Source organism: Phaeoacremonium minimum (genome assembly GCF_000392275.1).
Source record: "Phaeoacremonium minimum UCRPA7 unplaced genomic scaffold PA7_03_scaffold_90, whole genome shotgun sequence".
NCBI lineage: Eukaryota > Fungi > Ascomycota > Sordariomycetes > Togniniales > Togniniaceae > Phaeoacremonium > Phaeoacremonium minimum.
In genome coordinates, this window is record NW_006920997.1 from 36,996 (window position 1) to 56,925 (window position 19,930).

The 19,930-nt window shown below is 47.4% G+C and overlaps 3 protein-coding genes across 3 annotated transcripts; 2 read left to right on the forward strand and 1 right to left on the reverse strand.

Moving 5' to 3' along the window:
- Positions 1–3,052: 3,052 nt before the first annotated feature.
- UCRPA7_1397 (hypothetical protein) lies at positions 3,053–5,112 on the reverse strand (the record flags this gene model as incomplete). Its single annotated transcript, XM_007913982.1, has 2 exons — positions 3,053–3,066; positions 3,126–5,112. The coding sequence occupies 2 exons, from the start codon at positions 5,110–5,112 to the stop codon at positions 3,053–3,055; spliced, it is 2,001 nt and encodes a 666-aa protein (XP_007912173.1).
- Positions 5,113–8,142: 3,030 nt separating this feature from the next.
- Positions 8,143–10,113, forward strand: UCRPA7_1398 (hypothetical protein; the record flags this gene model as incomplete). Its single annotated transcript, XM_007913980.1, has 3 exons — positions 8,143–8,383; positions 8,489–8,841; positions 9,424–10,113. 3 exons carry the CDS (start codon positions 8,143–8,145, stop codon positions 10,111–10,113), a joined length of 1,284 nt encoding a protein of 427 aa, XP_007912171.1.
- A 528-nt stretch (positions 10,114–10,641) lies between these two features.
- Positions 10,642–12,261, forward strand: UCRPA7_1399 (hypothetical protein; the record flags this gene model as incomplete). Its single annotated transcript, XM_007913977.1, has 1 exon — positions 10,642–12,261. One exon carries the CDS (start codon positions 10,642–10,644, stop codon positions 12,259–12,261), a length of 1,620 nt encoding a protein of 539 aa, XP_007912168.1.
- Between the last annotated feature and the right edge of the window lie 7,669 nt (positions 12,262–19,930).

A 19,930-nucleotide genomic window follows, 5' to 3' on the forward strand; every position in this document is an offset into this window, starting at 1 on the left:
CGCGCCCTACTACCTTAGGTTTCAAGTGACCTTGAACGCAACCACGAGATGTAACGGACACCTCCAGTCGCGCCGCTGAGCCGACGCCCACGTTCCTCTGAACGCACTTCTTTGTCGCAAGTTCTACCCTCGAGCGACAGCATGCCAGCACCCAGGCCTTCGCCGCATGGACCCTCTCCCTCCTCGTCCGAGCCCGACAACAAGGACTGTTCTCTCCGACTTCGAGCCTCTCTGGAGAGCGCCAACCGACTGTCGCAATGTATTTTTTTGCATTCTACAGCGCTTTGGCCTTTCATATGATGACTACCATCGTTTCGATCGATTCGTACGACGGATGCGGCATGCGCGACGTTTTTTACCCACAGCACGACCGATTTTCTTAGCCATGAGTTGCCTGCCACCAAGCCTCTCCACGATCGAAGCCTCAAGAAGGAACAATCTCCGTCTCTGCGATAAGTCTCCTCAACGAACCCTCCTACGATCGCTTCATTTAATATCGACATACGCTCGTTGTGCCATAAAGCATCCGCTTCATCGTAGGTTCAATCTTCTTGGTGCTATTCGATGATTGGCGGCTTTCGCTCCAGGTCAATACAGACGAAAACGTCTTCTTCTCGCACAATGAGTTCTAATGGCGCCACTAGACTTGAGAAGTCAAGACTATCTCCTTGGTAAGCGCCCTGTATCTTCAAGCGCCTCATATCGTTACATCTGCTTCTTCCCGGCAGGAAATATCGACAGCATTGGCGATGCCAAAGCCAAGACTCGAAGAGTCATTTCCGGTCTCCTCTCCGTCGCTCTTCTCGAAACTAGCGACCAGATCATTACATTTATCTGGCGAGCCGTCCTCGAGACTCACTATTACACATTCAAGCTTCAAGAAGCTGGAAGAAAATGTCGGAGACTCTACTGGAAAGGATTGGCGTACATTGTGTTTTTCTCTAAAGGTTCCGCTTCTCATGAGCTGTCTTCAACGGCGATTCTCCATGTCAGGAGTGCAAGATGCCATTAGATAGGAGGTAGAAAGACCGCGGACTTTCTCATGCTTTTGGGGTGCTGCAGAGCCAAGGCGTTGTCGGACATTGGGAATTCTGTTCTACATTATGTTTAAGGTTTTGATAGTGAACAATCACATAGTGAACGTACAATTGAGCATTGCATCAATGTTTCTTTTACTTCGTAGCGTCTCTATTTCGCACTAAAAGGAACTTGCCTACCACGCAACTCAATTCACCTAGTCAGCCACACATATAACCCCCATTCAGGAAGACTTATGCTTTTTAATGCAATATCTGTCATCCAGCTGTCATCCAGTAGAAACGATTGCGTTCAAACTTCTCATGACTCCTAACCCTTGTATTGTATGTTGCGATTCATATCTCTTAGTTCCGCAACCCATTAATGAAGCACAGGTCCGTCGCATCAATACTAATTTCCCATCACTCACTGATGCAACTATGGTCATTGAGCTGAGGTAGAACTTCAGTTGTCAATCGCCGTACTTACCGTTAAATGGGCCATACACGGCCCCTTCCTGTCACAAGTAGGTGATTCCTCATTACCTGATGCACAGACATGATGTATAGAGCTATTAATGTTTTCATCAGCCGGGAAAACACTTCATAGCAGTGGACTTTTTGTTTTTAAACGTGTGACACCCTGCAGTGTGGTTCAAGGGGAACAGATTGATCAATCTTTTAATTAGACCAACTACGCAATTATGCGCCATTTTCAATGTTAAGTCACTAAAGATAGGGCCCATTGAAAACATGATGGTGGAAGCCAAAGTAACGTGGAGGACTTTCCTACTGCTTCATGTCTTGTGGTGACAAGCGTTGGCGGATGTCTCACATCCCCAATAACACACTGACTACAAGGGCTGGCACGTTGGAGCATCGAGATCAATTACCTTATAGCACATTTATTCATGGGTCTAATCACTATAGAATTGCAAAGTGGTGAAGAGTAATGATTATATTGTCATAACTATCCAAGAAAATGCCCCTCGAAGAGTCTTTCAGGTCTAGTGACGTATTCACGAGGCAGCAGAAATGTCTACCAACCAAAGGAAGTTTTGTTTGTCTAAGACGGGAAGCGTAATGGGTTCTTCCCAATTAGTGGCTTTAATGAGAATTGTGTTTGTCGACTGGAGCACGATACGAGTCCTGTCAACTGCACGCAGTGTGTGCTCCTCTAGGTTCAGCACAATCACTGCAGTCCAGCTGGTGTGTGTAAACATGCCAATGTGTGGAGCAGGAAGCGACATCCATGGATGTGTTTAAATGTCTCATCTACCCCGTGTCTCATGGCGTTGACCAAGCCGTGAAAGTGAACAGAAGCAAGGTACTTTTCAAGCTTCTGCTTGGCCGCAAACCATCCATGGTTGGAGTGTTGCCAGCGTTCTTCAACAATTGACATTATTTGCCAGATCGAGAGTGCCACAAGGGGCTGTGCTGCGCTTGTTTCGTGAAGATGATCTGCAAATTGAAGCATCATATTGTCAAACACATCAAGAGATAATTCCGGACAAGTGTCCCTACGGTGAAGCGCTTTTGTCACCTGAGCTACAGTTACTAGAAAGGAGGGTGACAAGGTTGCATCAACTGTGATGGCACCAAATAAGTCAACAATGTTTGCCTCGAGACTTTGCTCAGTTGTAAGAATTGCATCACTCTCATCCTTCCACCAAGAGTTCAAGATGACCCATGGTGTTGATGAAGTGTCAACATTACTAGGCGACGCCGGTATTTGGCGCAATAGCATCTCAACGAGCCCTTGGAAACTTTCCGGGCTGGCGGGTGACCTACATCTAAGAGCAAGAGCATGAGTCAGTATTTTGATGGCTGTTCTTCGTAACTCTTCTGCCTCTGACAGAGCTTTCTGACTGTCCTGCAGTAAATTTCTCTCGTAACCCAATGTTCGGTTCAGAGCATCTGCACTTCTACTCGACTCTGCCAACTCCTGCTTCTTTTCTTTTAGCTCCCGTTCTAGAGCATTTACATCCTCTACCTTTCTTGACAAAGCTCGTGTCGTTACATCATGGCGCCTGAGTTCAACCTCGAGCGCCTGCGTTTTTGCATTAAGATTGCTATTGACAGAGTCGATTGTCTGCTGCAGCGACTGACAAGACCCCTCAAGTTTAGTGACATGAGACTCGACTGTTTTCTTCTCGTCCTGCAGCTTGCTCAAGTTCGTCTGAAGACTATGATTCTTGGCCGACACAACGGCCATGCGAGAATCATAGTCTTGAAGCCTATCCTTGGCCTGGGTGAGCTCCTGTTGAAGACGTTGTACATCAATAGATGCTTTGCTTGCTTCAGCTTGTCGCTGATTGCTTGCCTCCAAAGCCTCCATCCATGATTTCTGGAAGTCATCACGCTCAGCTTTTCTCTGGTCCGAGATCTGCTTGGTGGCACCCAACTCGATCTTTTTGCGCTCTAGCTCAAACCTAAGTTGAGACACCTCATGCGTTGGAGCGGCAAGTCTGTTCTCGGCGTCTAGAAGTTTTTGCCGAGTCTCTTCAAGCTCTTGAGCCAAGACACCATTCTCTATACTCCTTAATCGTTCGCTAGCAGTAAGATGGGCGATGGCCTTTTCCATTTGCTCATTCGTTCTCTTGAGCATTCCGTTGCTGTCAGCGCCAGAGTCTCGAGCAATCGTCAGCTCTTCAACCTTGTCTCTCAGCCCTTGAAGCTGATTGTGCATTGTGTTGAATGCTGTTACATCCATCATATCCGTAGATTGCTCAGTAAGTCTCGCCAGAGCAGCCTGAAGCTTTTCTTCCAGTCTCTCCTTTGAGCGATTGGCAGCTACAAGCTTTTGTGCGTAACAGTCTCGGTCATACTCAATGTCATGAACATCTGATTGAAGGTGCCGAACAGATTCTTGAGCTTCCCTCAGACCTCTTCTACTGTCATCCAACTTCTTGCGCATATGCTCGATGGTTGTGGTGAGTTGTCCAACCTCTTCTTCAAGGCCCAGGGCCTTGTTTCTTTCGAGTCTCGCTTGTAGATCCTGAATTCTATTTGTGTCCTTCAGATTCTTGATCTCGTTTTCAAGCCGACTTTCTTCCGAGAGAAGACCCAAATTTTCATCTGTAAGTTGATTCCGCATGTCCCAGTAGTTCTTATTGCTTTCCGCAGCTAAGACGTCTAGCCTTCCGTGAAGCTTTTGGATGATCTCGTTGGATGTTTTCTCGTCCTTTTCTCCAGTCATCTCCAAAGACGCAATGGAAGCCTCGAGCTCGGTGATCATTGCTGTCTTGTTCACAATGGTAACGTTGGCAGCATCAAGCGAGTCTTTCATTGACTGCCGTTCCTGAACACAAGATTCCGACAATGCGTTGGCGACTTTTAGATCTTCTTTCATCTCAAGGACTTCAGCGTCTGCTTTTGCCAAGCGTTGATGGAGCTTGGAACGATCATCTTTGATTGCTTGGAAAGTCTTGACTTGCTTTCGAAGCGCTGCTGATTCTGACTGTGCGGTGTTGTATTTGGTGCGGAGATCTCTTGTGACGTTGTCCATCTCTTTCTCCATATCATGCAGCTGCTCCTTCAACTCCTCCGTCTCGATGGATGAGAGTTCAAGAGCTGCCTTGAGCCTCTGGACATTGTTAGTGTCTGCGAGTTGTGACTCTGCGCCTGGATCAACGTTTCTTTGACTCTCGATATGCTGATCGTCCGCGCTGAGAAGGTGCCTGTAGTCCTCGTGAAGCTCCAAGATGTTGTCCATATTGGAGAAAACAGCCTGGTTCACTCGCAGAAGCATTGCAGTGACTTTGTCAGGGAGCTTGATGGCTCGTTTCACCAGCTCATCCGAGTTGAGATCCGCCACTTCGCCGTACGCTTCGATGCTCTGGTCGAGTCGATCTCGCAGGTTGTCTCGCTCATTTAAGAGGTCTTCCATGTCCCGTCTTAGCTTTTTGAACTGCTTAGTGTCTTCTTCGATGTCCTCCGGATACCCGATTTTCGATGCGATGTCATCGAAACCGCTTGACGTGTTTTGAGCGGCATCTCGGGCCTCTTTCAATTCCTTTTTCACTGTTAGTACATTACCGACTATTTGCTTGGCCGGCGCAAGACCCGTCACAGGGAGAAAGATGGGTGGCGCCATGGCGATGATGGGTGAGAAAATTATGTTTTTTGGAGGGGTAGGTCTTGTGGTGTTTTGTGAAAAGGACCTCCGCCCACACCATTTTGGATGACTAACCAAAAAATCCCACACGCACTTCCTCGATCACCTCGAAACTTACCATCTATCTCTTGGCTACATCGTCGATGAAACACCTTCTCGTCGATCTCACAGGTTCAAGAAGACGACAACCGTCACAAACTCTATAGAATAGTATCGTCGAGAATGTTCTTCATACAGGCTAACTCTTGCTATCTTGTCACATAGTGTCATTTGAACTTGTCGTCGTTTTGCTACAGAGCGAATAAAGCACAAGAATCACGGGCACTTAATGCATCACAGGGACTTGAACCTGGCTGCAGGGATAATGAGCTGAATTAAATATCTCCCTGCAAGTATGATAGGATCTCTTCGACATCTTTATATACCTGAACCTCCGCGCTGAGTTGCTCGGCGTCTTCTCTCATTCTTTGCATCTGACGGATGTACTCATCTCTCTGATGGAGAAGATCGTCAGTATCACGACGCATCTCATCTAACCACTCATCCAGACCTGTCATGTCATTGTGGACTTCGCCATCTAACAAGGGTTCAAAATTGGTGAACTCTTGGATGAAAGCATTCCTGGCATTCAAGTCTGCGCAAGTTTGCACCAAGTTGTCATGAAGAAAGGTTTCCCTAGCCATAACATAGTCCTCTGACTCTCTTAGATCGGCAGCTGTCGCTCGTCCAAACTGCCCGCCAGCTTCAGTTCGGTTGAATCCATCTTGGGTGATGTAGCAATTGGTCATAGCTGCTAATAAGACTTCTGCAGCTGGAAGATGGCTATTATCGTAAAGCCGAACAGCTGGCTGTGTTACGGCTACGGGCTCTAGAACTTGTTCGGACATCAAGCATACAATCAGTCCGTAAGCCTTGTTTGCCTTTTTGAGCGAGCTCTTGTTTGTATTCACGTTATACGCTTGTGTGCGTGTAGACATTGACGTGGAACAACCGACATACTGGGGACCTTGAACAAGCGGCGTCTGCCCAGATGGGTCATGACGCAGACTCTCAACTCTTCGAAGTTCAAGACTTTTCACCAAGGCGGCCATACTGGGCAAAACACTATCTTTGTCAATGAAGCGCGGACCACTGTTCGAGTCGTGGCTTCCAATGGCATTATCAACCCTACTCACAAAGTCTCTTAATTGGCAAGCAGCTACATTAGGTGGATTGTTCCCATGATGGCAGTAAGCATGGTACCCCTGGATGTATCTCCTCAAATTGTCAATCAGTACTTGAAGCTCGCTCGCTGTCAGCCACGCGCCAGCTCTGCCAGCCACGCAAATTCCTAGAATGTACACCCCAAGGCCTCCAGTATCACCATATGTCTTTGGCCTATCGCGAATCTTGTGGAAATCGAAAGCGATGGTTCCAAGGCAAGCCGAGACAAGGAGCTCCCTAGGGATACAGTGTAGTATCAACCATGTTCTAGAGCCCTTGTCCCTCACATCACGAAGACACTTGAATGTAAGGTCTTTGCCCCCCCTTAGCCACTGGGGTAAACCAGCAGTCTGTTTGATCATGTCCGGAAACAGTAGGGACAGTCCGTAATAAGAGTCATCTCGGGTAAGTGAGGTTATGATTTTCAACCTCAGCCCATCAAGCAGCGGTATCTCAGCCGTTGGCACAGGCGGCCAAGACAACTTGTCCATTTTCACGGTTATGTGAGAGGATTCGAAATACTCGCACTGTTTAATCACTATCTTGACACGCAGAGGGAAGCTGTCGCACAGGTGATGAAGATGCGATATGATTTTTAGTGAGGTAGACTGTTGTGGAGATTGTGGGGAGGAGAGGCTTTCGGCGCTAACTCGCCAAGGTAATCAATCAGGTGAGATATGTCTTGACGCTTGGGCCGCACTCAGTTACATCATCAACTCTGTACGCGTCCTTGCAGGTGTTTGTGCGAGGTAACTTTGATATCGAACACCCCCATGTCTCATCAGTTTCTCACGACATATGTCAACTACGATGCTTAATTTGATGACTATTCTATCTACCATTCATTGCATGCGCGGATTATAAGTGTGCATTCTATTGCACACTCACCAGGGCTGTGTATCTCTGTTGACCGTAGAGCCGCACGATGGTACAGTGCAGATTTTCTTACAAGGTGTGGTGTTGCACAAGCGCCCACACTAGGGACGGGACGATTGCGCTTAAGTTGCCTGGAAGAGCCAATGGGCAACATCCACTTGAGCAAATGCGGCATCCCCACTTTAACCAATAACTTTACCTCAGCCTCATATATCAATAAGTAATTTAGTAACAAGCAGACGAGTAACGTCATGACATGCGAAAATGCCCAACTTCGACGTAAGAAAGTATTGTAATCTCAAGAACAATTGTTTGAATTCGGTATAATATGGGCCCAAAACTTGCATCAATGGTCAAGGGCTTCATGCTTCAGATCGCGACTCGGTCACATGTGTAGAAGTAGAACTGTAATACCAAAAGATATACGCCTGTGGTCAACTGTGCATGCATGATTCCATGACTTGGCTGATATATGGAACGTTTATTTGGGTTTATATTGGACAGCCTTCATACCTGTGGGACATTGACGAGTGATAATATGAGTTAGTTAAAGGGCTAAGGAATAGCTGGATACAAGTAGATTGAGGCTGAAATTACAGCTGCACGTTGATTGTCTGGTCATATTGGCTTTACAACTACCAAATATCTTATTGACGAATTTAGGCGTGCAAGGTTCAACGAGATACTCGATTAGCTGATACATATTGAACCCTTGCACACATGCCACCAAAGTAGCTGACCGCCCTGGGAGACTCTTTCAGGTCACTGTTGAAGGGAATGTGTGACACTGGCACTTATTGTTGCGATAAGATAAGGCAGCCCAACTTTGTTGATACCTTTGCCAATTTGAACCCCTCCGACCCCTCCATTTCCCAAAGAACAACCACTTTCTGAATATTGACAAAATCAAGCTCAGAAACGGAAATCATCATGCCGCATATGCGCTCATCTTTGGGACTTGCGGGCACAGATGCCCTGCGTCGTCGAGAGGCGTTGCTCGTCATCGCGACAGGAGAAAAGGGCATGACGCCCGAGGAATGGGAGAAATTGGTGAGGCGATCCGCCAAGGCCGTCGCAAAAGACATGGCCAAAGATAGCGACGACGATCGCTTCGAGCGAGTTTCAGCAGCATACTTCCACTTCCAAGTGGACATGATGCTGTGGATGCGCCGTAAGTACTACATTTCCCGATCTAGGTGTTTCAGCGGTTGCTAATCAAACCTACCGCTCGCAGTTCGGATGCCAACGGAGTTTCCGTGGGCTGACTCGCTCGAAGTTCTGCACTCGTGTGTCAACGAACCGCCGTATTCGACAGAGTACAAGCAGGCGTTGCTATGGCGCGAAGAGGAGGCAATCGATAAAGAGGCTCCTTACGCCCAAAGGGAAGTCGACGAGCTCCTCCAACAACAGGAGGAACAAGTCAAAAAATACAAGGCTTTCATGGCTTCAAAGTCTCCGAGCGGGCCAGGGAGCCATGAGAAGACACTTGAAGAAATAGACTCTTCGAAAGCCTCGAAAAAGAGTATCGAAGAAATCTACAACGAAGCTTTCCCCCCACCCTCATCAGGGAGGTGGGCCGATGAGTTGGAGGACTTGGACGAGGCCCCGGACCCTCTGGCTTACTCTAGAGTACCTGCTGCCAATAATGTCAAGTCTCCAACTGTGTGCGATACAAGTAAAGGTAAAGGCAAGTGCAAGTCAGTAGCAGACCTCTCACTAGCCATGGCAGATCCGCCATCGAAGTCAGAATTTCCAACAGAGGAGTTCTCGTTTCTCAGGCTGTTGGATGAGTCCAGGCAATACCAGAGACTATTAACAGCCTCTACAGCTAACCCGGGTGCAGGAAGCTCGTCTCAATCGAATCGACCGGCCACAGTACAACAGCCGGTATCGCGATCGGGTCCTCCCCAGAGGCGTGACCCGCCTGCTCCAAAGCCAGCAGTTCAACGGCCACAAGGGATTCAACCCCCACCTCAGCCACGAGGATTGCAGAATGACCCTCGAGCACCCATCAGACGTCCGCAACAGCCATCGTTGCAGCCCCCCGTTGTGCCAGCTACGCGACCGCCCCCGGTGTCAGCTGTGCCAGCCACGAGTCCTCCTGTCGCAACAGGACATACCAAACCCGCCGGTTCTAATCAAGATCCGAAAACCAAAACTTACGGCCATTATGTGCCACCCGTGGAACAGCGCCGTGACATTTGGATAAAGCTCTTCGACAAGGAGCGTCCTACTGAACCAGGCTGTGACGCCTTCGAAGTTGGTATCCCCAGGTCTTGGTGGGGTATGGTCATGGGAACCCACGGCACTGTCATTTCACAAGCCCATAAACTCGTGGGATGCGTGCGCCTTGCCGTAATTCCGCTTCAAGAAAACAAGCCTGAAGGTGATCTCAAATTGATTGCTGGATTACAGGGGTGGGTCAATGACAAGTCGCCAAACTATTGGAAGGCATTGGGCGACGTCTGGGCAGGTATCAATAAGTGGGTGCTGACCCGCCGGCTTGGTACTGAGAAGCGTGATCTGGCAGCCTTCCTCGAGTCTTGGTTGAAGGACGGCCAAAGCGGTATCAGTCACCAAATATCTGACACCCGGAAAGACTTCCAGGAGGAAGTCAAGAAGAAGGAGAGGCTTCGCCTGGAACTTACTGCACAAAAGGCAGCCGCTGTTGCCCAAGTTGAGTCCGATGTTGCTCAATTCATCGTGAACAAAACAGACGATGAGTGCGAACAGATCGTTGATGCTTACTTCTGGAACCTAGATGAGCCCCCAGACTTGTGCAATTACCATGAGGTCATCTGGGAGATTTCGGCGGCCTGGAAGAAGAGAGTTGCTGCCGCCGGACAAAAGAGAGCTGAGTCATGGGCTTGGAAAACTCATCGAGCCCTGAAAGATGGGTAGAGCAAGACATGAATGGTCTTGATCGTGGGGTGGGAGATGCCAAATTCCTCTCCCGCTAGCGGTTTTTTTGATAGAATACGGTGGTGATCCCTTGGACCAGTCCTCCAATAATGCAACGTTTTCTATTACATTGCAGTGTTCAATCCAGTGATAATGATTATGATTTGCGTGAATAGAATACCGTTCGATGTGCTATGTTGATTGCCATGTGAATTATCTGTCCCACTTAACATGAGATACATGTTGACATAGGAACTCGTAAAGGTACAGGTAGACTTTGCATGTTTGATGTGGCAGCACAATCTACCGGATCATCTTCGTTCCGGGTTGCAGCTGCCGGCTGTTGAGATATGACTCCAACACTCGATTCTCGCGGACTCTTGTTCACTTTTCCCCAAACGCCCACACTCAGGTAAGCCGCCACCAGCGTCCATCGGCGTTGATTTCCATCTCCAGCCCATCTCTTTCATCGTATTTTCAGTGCACTAACGTTTGAGAGGTTATTTCGAAGCGGAAAAAGCAATAAAAATGACTGATCAACAGCACGGCATCGACGAGTCGAGACACGCGGGCTCCTCGCCCACCGGTGAAAGAACCGGTCAGAAGCGAGGGCGAGATAACGAGCCTTCTTCTGAAACATCGAGGAAGCGTTCGAGGGTCGAGGATGACCGGCTGATGACGCGGTTCGCCGACAAGGTGCTGCAGACGCCCAAACAAGTCTCCATGACCAACATGAGGGAGGTGAGAAAGGTGAGAGGCACCATGACGCATCTCTCAAAGGATCAGCTGGACGTGCAGTTCCACCAGACGCCTTCAGGTGTGAACACGTGGACTGCCAGGCCAAAGGATATGCCGACAGGCACAAACTTCGTGGTGCGGGGTCCTGATGGGCTAGGTAGTGTCATGAAAATAGGCACAACCAAGACGGAGGTCGACAACGCAGCAAAGTTTTTGTCCTCTGAGATCTTGGACAGGGATGCAGCAGTGTACATCACCTGGAGAGAAGAGGATCCTCTCATGACGGCTAAAGACATGTTCAACTACAACAAGAACAAGTTGTTGCTTCCAAGGGCGAGGTCCGAGTTTTCTAGACCTAGAGGCAGATCAACCCGGCCGTCATCATACAGCCGGGCTCCCACTAGCGGATGCGCAAATTGCGGTCGGCCAGGTCACGAGCTAAGAGACTGTTGGGTCCCTTCTTCAATTGCGAAGGGAGACATATACGGCTGTCCCTTGTGCAATGAGCAACACCAGTTCGACACCTGCGACAAGAGCAGTTCGCTTTCCGCCGAGCAACTCTTCAAGGTGCTCATTTTGGACCGAGCGGGCAAATGCCGGATTCGAACGATCATTCCGTGGATCCGCGTTCTTGAAGAACAAGAAAAGCTCTGGTCGCAGGTCACAATGCTTCCCCTCTCCGCGGAGTTTGTGCGGCGCATGTTCACTTCGTCGAACTTCGACAAGAACAATGCGACTGAGTCCTGGGATAGGTTCAAGAACGGTGTCCAGGATCCTGCAACCAAGGATCCCGCGACCACCCTTGAGAACTTCAAGAATGGGATTTTGGCCCACGAGATGTTCATCCCATCTTCGGTCATGAAAGCCAATGGCAAGGATACCGGCGATGTATTAGACATAGCTGACATTGAGGATGAGATTGTGGACAGCCTAATGGCGGGTGATACTTCTAACACTGTCTACCTGTCCGCGAACCTCGGCGCCCACCAGCGAGTCTCCGAGGTACAGAATGAGAACTTGGTGTCTGAATCTGAAAACACGGGTCAGAATACCGGAACAGATGCAGCTACAAATGCTGCGCAGGTATTTACACAAAACGTGGATCCTACATCTGTTCCGCTTCCTGCGAGTTCCTTTGCCGAAGACATGGATTTGGAGAAGAATGAAGAGATTCAATCCCCCAGGTCAGTCAAGGGCCAAGGCGGTAGGCGCAAGTCCAGAAGAAATCCCAAGCCTGTCAGCATCGAAAACGATGACGCTGACGAAAAAAGCTCTGGGTCTGAGTTGTCAAGCAGCGACGACGATGTAGAAAATGAGAAATATCTTAAACAGATAAGAAGGATCAGGATAGAAGGACCGACGGGCACAATTTCCCGCGTCGCATCGCCTGATCCAGCTCAGGGTCTATGAAAGGTGCCGGGAAAATTATCCGGTGCCATGCTGAGGGAGGAGAATTTGAAAGATAATCAATAGAATTGTCATTTTCTTTTCTCCATGACTTTACTCTTGTGCCTTTTGTCATGCGATTTATGATTTATATGACCACGCTTCCGGTGAATCCTGTTAGACAGCCTTGCGTTGACCACCCTGTGTGGACAGCGTTGTGTGTGGAATTGTCTTATGTATCTGGCCCTATTCTCTGCGCCACTTTTCTTTGAAAGTGACGCATGAACATATATGTGCTCTCAACGCCTGAGCCACCTGATATGCAGATCGAGCAGGCAAGTTCAACAAATTCAATTAGGTACTGTTATTCTTGGCTCTCTAGGCTGCAGCTGTATCGCATGATTGATCCCTATAGTAACATGTAAGCTGTGTGCCTGGGTGCTTAATATGAAGGGAATCTTTATACCCACAACAGCGTTTTGGGTGGGGTTTGGGTGATATACCTACAATGGGGGTTTTGGCGAGATTTGGATGATATACTTACAACAGTAGTTGGTGGGATTTGTATGATATACCCACAACAGTAGTTTAGGTAGGATTTGTATGATATATCCATAACGGCAATTTGAGTGGCTTAAGTGTACCAAGTGGGCTCAGGGAGCTCCCCAAGAAGCTGGTACCGCCCAAGCTCCCTATTCTTATATGACACCGGGTCGTGGAGCGTGTGAGTTCTGATATCTCTCCAGAAACGATCTAATCCAACCTTAGTCGCTGTAGACTTAGCTCCTGTCAACTCAAACACTCCCGAAGTAACCCGTAATCCAGTGTCCGTCTCGACGACCTTGACACTTGCCACCCATTCTGCTGCTTCGCCTCTAGCCTGCGCCGTCACCTTCGCTCTTCCTTCTAAAGTTCCTGAGCTCACGTACAAAGAGCTGATTTCTTCACCAGCCTTGTCGACTAAAGATATGGCAGCTCGTAAGTAAGTGAGGAAGTTACCGTATGTTGACAGAATATAGAACTTATCCTGCAGGTTCTCTTTATTCTATAACTCTTGTGAGATTGTGCAACATCATATACAAAAAATCAACTTACATCTCCTCCAAATGGCTAAGCTCTGGTAGACTTGTTCGTGTATGAAGATGCTTCGTTTAGGGCTCCCCAGGCGATCCCTATGTAGAAGTCGCTCAATACGAGCTGAATGCTACAAAGCTGAGTTAACATTGGGCATCTGCCCATGGCGCCTTGACATTATCGATTTTGACACTCTCCGACTCCGTTAGACGCAGTCCGACGTTATTCCAATCATGAGGAAACTGGATGCCTGACTGCTCAGTTTTGACAATGGCGAAAATATGATCACTTGTGTCGTCATATGCTCCTTCAAGAACAGTCAAATCAGACACGACACCTCCTGTGTTGAAGAATTTGAACCCGTTAAAGACAATATCATCGCCATCTGATGTAATACGCAGAGCATTGTCTCGAAGACTCACTGCACCGCCAACAAAAGAGTTGTTGGATATGATGAGCTTCTGGAAGCGATCCACCACGGTCCTGACGACATTCGCGGTCGTCGACCACGAATGATATCCAAGAAGCACACCCAACGAGCTGTGACGAATGTCAGTCATAATGTCGCTAGGACATTGAAAACGTGCATTCTACCCGTCGTTTAGTTAGTAACCGATTTATATCTTCTAATAATATGGTTGTCATTCTGTTATTATCGTTGTTATATTCTCTATGACTTATCGTCAGTTCGGCTATATATTATGATTGTATCGTAACAAGCTACAATCAATCTCTATTCTACCACCGCCTGTATACTAAACATGGCTGTATTTCCAAGTTCATGAAATCTATACTAACCTTCAGCATAAATCGAATATCCATTTCGCGTACTAGAACCACATCTGTTTTACAGCCGCTTCTCAACAAATAGCCAATGCAGACCTTTGGCTACCGACTGGAATATGTCGATGAAATTCAGGGCATCGAGAAATGCCCTCCAGCCAAGGAAGCCACCATAGTTCTCAACAGCTTCTGGGAAAGTGTTGATTCGAGTGCCAATGTCAAGCATCACGATGCTAGTAACAGCCTGTAGTGCCCGATCTTTTCTGGAGGTTTCTATCACACTATAACCGACCCAAGGGTATGCAAAAATATGAAGCGTGGCGACAATGAGCATTTCGAAACACAGCACCAGATTTGGCAGTCCGACTGCCAAGGAGGGATAGGAAACCTTTTCCGATGGCTTGATGGGGCTGTTTTCGGACCCTACTAATGCATCGAGAACAATCTATGCTTCACAGTCAGCATGAGGACGGACAGAAAGAGATAGCGGGTTACTGCTGATTTTGTCTTGGTGTGACAAGTATTTACCGTTTGAATGAAAAGTAGAAAGATTATAATTTTGATTGCCGAAAACTTGAGAACAGGTTTGTGAGGCTTCAAATCGCTTCGGCATTGGATATAGAATTGAATTAAACAATTCATGGCAAATAAGAGGGACACTACTTGGATCATGTTGATCTACGCTCTCAAATTGTCAGTGGATATTGTATGATTTCATGCAAATACAAATAGCGCGTGGATTCTTACCCAAAAATGAGCGAACTGGATGCCATTTGACTCTGCACAATAGATGCCAACAGCTTCCGTTATGAGCAACGCGATCGTAGACAATAGCTTGATAAAGCTATATTGAAAAATACAAAACCATATAATCTATGCTCGTTAGCGACAGAGATTTTTAGCTATAGAGAGTAAGCCAACCTACGCTAAACCATTTCACACCAGCGTTGGCTTCGCGTGGAACATTGCGGGACTTTGAGCAAGGTCGAAAGCAGAACTTGAATGGTTTTAAGAAGAACCAATCTTTTATCTCTACTGAATCAAATGATCTTCTAAGGGTCCCCTCATGAGGTTGAAGATATTGGCAGAGGAGGGTGAAGAATGCTGCAAGGACGAAGGCTTCGTATAACTGGTATATGCCCTTGAGTATAACATGATGTTGAAAATAGACTATGGAAAGCCAGGCACTTAGGCTGAAGACTGGCACCATCAAGCAAATACGTATAATCCTACAGGACTTCGTGAGCATTACTACCCCTTTGACCATCAATGAATTGAGAGCAAGACATACTGGCGTTGTTCGTGCGGTTTTGTGTAATTGGTAGTGTGCTTAAAGACTTGATAGAACGAGAGCAAACATGCGGAGCCGGCGAATAGAAGTCCCAATAAAACGATGAACTGATGAACAGTGAGAAAGCCAACGGCTTCTAGATTCGAGACTATGATGCCACAAATCACCGTTAGTCCAGTACGAACTTCTGCACGTCATACTAGGACCTACTCGGGACCTTAAGCCCATTATCGTCGCATTGACCGGCCATCGTTGTCGTTGGGAGATTGAGTTGTCTGCGAGATTTTATCTAAGAAGCCCAGCACAACGTTAGACTATTTCACCGGGGAGACTAATTAGTTGAGACGCTAGAAGGGGGATTTATCTTGCATTCGCTAGGTACAGAAGTGGCAGAATCCTGCCTAGAAGTCATATGCCGGTGGGATTATGAAACCATCTGGGGGCACTGCATGCTTGGTGGCCCTCCCCTTGATACCCATGTCTCATAGATACGGTAAAGACCAAGTGGGTCGTTCTTTAGGCCATTGATTGCCAAAAGTGTTTGTGTTGAAGATGCCAAGACCGACGGGATGTCGTCGCATTCGTATTCTACCGTGCCAAGATGTCTTAGCCAGCGTCTGGTCAAAGCTTACCAAATTTTTGGCGGGTATCATGATGTCAGGATTCTCTGCGTTATGCGTTTATCAGCATGCTAAAAATAGGATCAGCGGGACTTGTAAGCTAATACCTTTTTCAAAATTCTTGTTGTCATAGATGCCTACATTTTCCAAGTGAATCCTTGCCTATCTAGCTGTTGCAACATGCCCAATTCTCGCTCACGTTATTTCATCCCGATCCGTTTTACTAGGGGACAAGTACGCATACAATGGCCCCTTATCCCATAACATATATATCTTCTGTCTCTCGAGCCAGTCTCTGCTCGAGTCAGCTATCCTAAGATCGAAATTCCAAAGAACGCGCGACATAATCAACCTCATTTCCACATAGGCTACGCTATATCACTGTCAATAGACCATAGACTGCTAGGGGAGGGAGATATTCTTACTTTTTTCCCAAACAATTCCGCGGTCCAATATGAAACGGCTGGAATGCGTTTTTGTTGTCATCGACGAAACGCGGATCATCTAGGAACCGTTCTGGATGGAACTTGAATGGATCATGAAAATGATTTTCGCTATGGTACATGGCCCACTGGTGTATCGCAACTATGGTCTGGAAGGGTTGACTTAGTCTTTAACTCATTGACTATCACAGAGTTCAATAATAGATTGAAGCATGTACCTTGTCGGGAACAAAATGGCCACAAATATTGGCACCCCCGTTCGGGACCATGCGTGGCAAACCAAGAGCTACTGGAGGATATAAACGAAGGGCTTCATTCAGACATGCTCTTAGATATCTCAATTTGTTTGTCGAGTTGATGTCGATCTCGCTCTCATTCTTGAAACTCGATCTGATTTCGTCAGTCAACGTTTTGAGATGCTCTGGGTTGGTTAGAAGAAAGTAGGTGAGACCCCCGAGGAGAGTGGCAGTAGTTTCGGAGCCAGCAATGATAAGTATACTACTGTTTGCCTCCAGATTCTCCAAGGGTATACCCTAAAAAGGTGTGAGCGAGCGCATTGTGTTTAGCTCCTAGGGTATCATGCCTTACCAAGTCGTCCTTGACCTTGAGTAGACCCTCAATGAAATCTGGCCTGCCTGTCAGCTTAGTGGCCTCCATACGCTTTAGTAGCTTGGATTTCGTCATTTCCAAATGCTGCTCTCGTCGTCGCCTTCCAGCCCTAGTTGAAAAGCAAGCCATAATTATTTGTCTTAGTGTAGGGAAATAGCTGGCTGTTTGAACGACAGTGCCCACTCGGGCCATTTGAAAGATGGTGCGTATCCAGGGGTGATAGTCAGAGTTGTCAAGACAGCCGAAGGGTTCGCCAAACGCCAAATCGCCAATTATGTCGAAAGTTGCGTAATTATACCACGCTCCGAGATTGACCGCTTTTGTTCCAGCGGCACAGTTCTGGTGCAGTCGTTGTATCAAGAGGTCAACGTATCTCATTACTGTTGGCTGCTGCTCATGCGTACTTCTCTCACTGAACCCATGTGCTAGCTGCCTCCGGAGTATACTATGCTCCTCACCGCTAGAGCTAACTATGTCGGTCGGTTTTCCGGGAAAGGGTCGGTAGAAGCCCTCATACTTCTCGAATATTGGATCACCTTGTTTGCGGTGACCCATGATATCCTTCCACGCTTGGGGATTCGAGAACGATAGCTCATTGGGAGCAATGCGTACTACTTCGCCATACTCGTTATGAAAATCGAGCATTTCGAAGGGAAGCGTGCCTTTGATAAGCTTGTAGCAGAAGGTCATCCGTGTAGCTCGCATTCCAAGGGGTCCTGGGAAATGTCGCAGAGGATGGAGAAATAAGTTGTAAGCGACCTGGACAGCCAAGCATGCCACAGCCTGAAAGTTTTAGCAATCGTTACAATACAATTCAGGGATATGTGGTCACCGCACCAAGATAAGGCTGAGCGCGATCATACTCGCAGCAGTGAGAGACATGATTCGGTGACAGATGTAATGGAAAGATAATGAAACTGTTTAGAAGACTGACGTTGAAAAGTTAAGCTTGGAACAACCTTTGCCAGACGCTGTCGCTGCTGGTTCTGTCTCTCAGTTTATTCGGCGGCTTGACTGCTCGAACTTGACACAATCATAGGGGCTATGTCGTGGATGTGCTAATCAGATCCCTACAGTTCTAAATATCCTTGTATTGAAGCCTTTTCGGCTAAGGCAGAATCCTCCTCAACACTTACAGTTACATTCTAATTGAAATCGAACGCACAATGGGTAGATACTGAACCCATGAAATTTGAGTAGTAATTTATCGTACACATCCATTTTCTTGTGTGGGGGGGGGGGGGTGACGAAACCTAATTTCCACCTGCAACCATGTCATCGGATTCGCATTCGCATGCGGATTCGGACAGTGACGCTAGTCTCGTATAACTGCGCCTATTATTCGTTGTTGTTATACGACCCCTAGAAGGAGCAATTTAGTCAACATATCCCACAAGCTAACTAGGCAGAGCTTCCTTGTCGACACATGAAGATCATACACAACGAAGCCATCAAACCACTCTACACCGCGGTGCTGGTTCGGGCATCGCTCGGGTCGTCGATGGCTCTCCGCTCCACGTTTCCCTTTCCATTGCTCTGTGCTGTAGAGCCACAGCATTCGATGCATTTCCGAAAAGGTCCATAGGAAGAGGTCAATGAATACAATGCGTGGTCGTCGTCGCCAACCTTGAGCGAGTAGTAGTACCAAAATGCGAAGATCGCGGTCATTGACCCAAGCCAGAAGCCAAACAAAATGTCAAAGCCATGGTGGCGGAAGTCAAATGCGCGTGAAATCGAGATAAATAAAGCTCCAAATACGGGACTGACGACAATCACTAGAGCATACAGTGGTGGCGGAGTAGCTCGATTGTATGCTGTCAAGACTCTCATATTCTGCTCCCCCGTTCGCTTTTGTATCTCTAAATCGATGGGGCTGCGTGGCATTTTTCTCCGCTGGTAGAGGTTCCGAGATGTGCATGAACCAAGATCACCACTTGAAGCGTCTCGCCGTGAATCACCATGGGAATGAGTATTCCTTGCCTTCATAGAAGCCCACTCTATGAAAAGCTTTCGTGCCATAAAGAGAGTCAGGTAAATAAGACCTAGTACGTAGTTCAGCAAATACTCTCATGTCCAACTTCTCTCGGGTTGTGAAGTACCTGCGGCAGAGAATGATGCATGTCCACTGGGAAAACTTCGAAAGCCATCGTGTAGCATCTTCTCGTCTGGATTCTTACAAATCTCTAGGGAAACCAATTGGCCAGTTCCTACAACAGTTGAAACGCCGCCCACAACGTACTTATCCATATTGTCGATATCAGGCTTACAACGAGAGAGCATATCAGGACGTGGTTTTCCGCTCAGAAGTTTAAGAGTATTGGTTATAAACCAGGCAGAAACAACAGATAGTATAAGGCCTAGATATCCAGCTTGAAACTCCCATAATTTGTATCTCCAGGTATATGATCTGTGTCTCGAATGAATGACACTTGCTCTGAACTGAGACGCGAGGATGATTATGGTGATAATTATGGCCGGGGCCAGCACACAGCTCAGCAATAAAGTTAGGGTTGTAATGGTTTCGTGTTCGGTGAATGGATATCTGAGGTGTTAGTTGCCTCTTGAGCCGGGTCCTGATCGAAAGCAAAGAAATAAGCTAACGTACGAAATATCGCTATATTCGAGCGAGAATGGCATCGCTTTTGGTGTAACGTAGTTGAGGATACACCCGCCAAATGCGATGCAAAAAAGGACCAGCCAGTCCAACGCATACTCGCAAATAAGCAGCATGGTGGCTCTTCCCTGTCGCGCACCTAGTGCATCAAGCATGCGCCGTAAGATCTTCATCCTGCTATGATGTCTTGACTTAATCAAATCTGAAAAGGGCTGTTTGATTAGACAAGGATGTGGACCTCCTCTCTACACAACTAGAA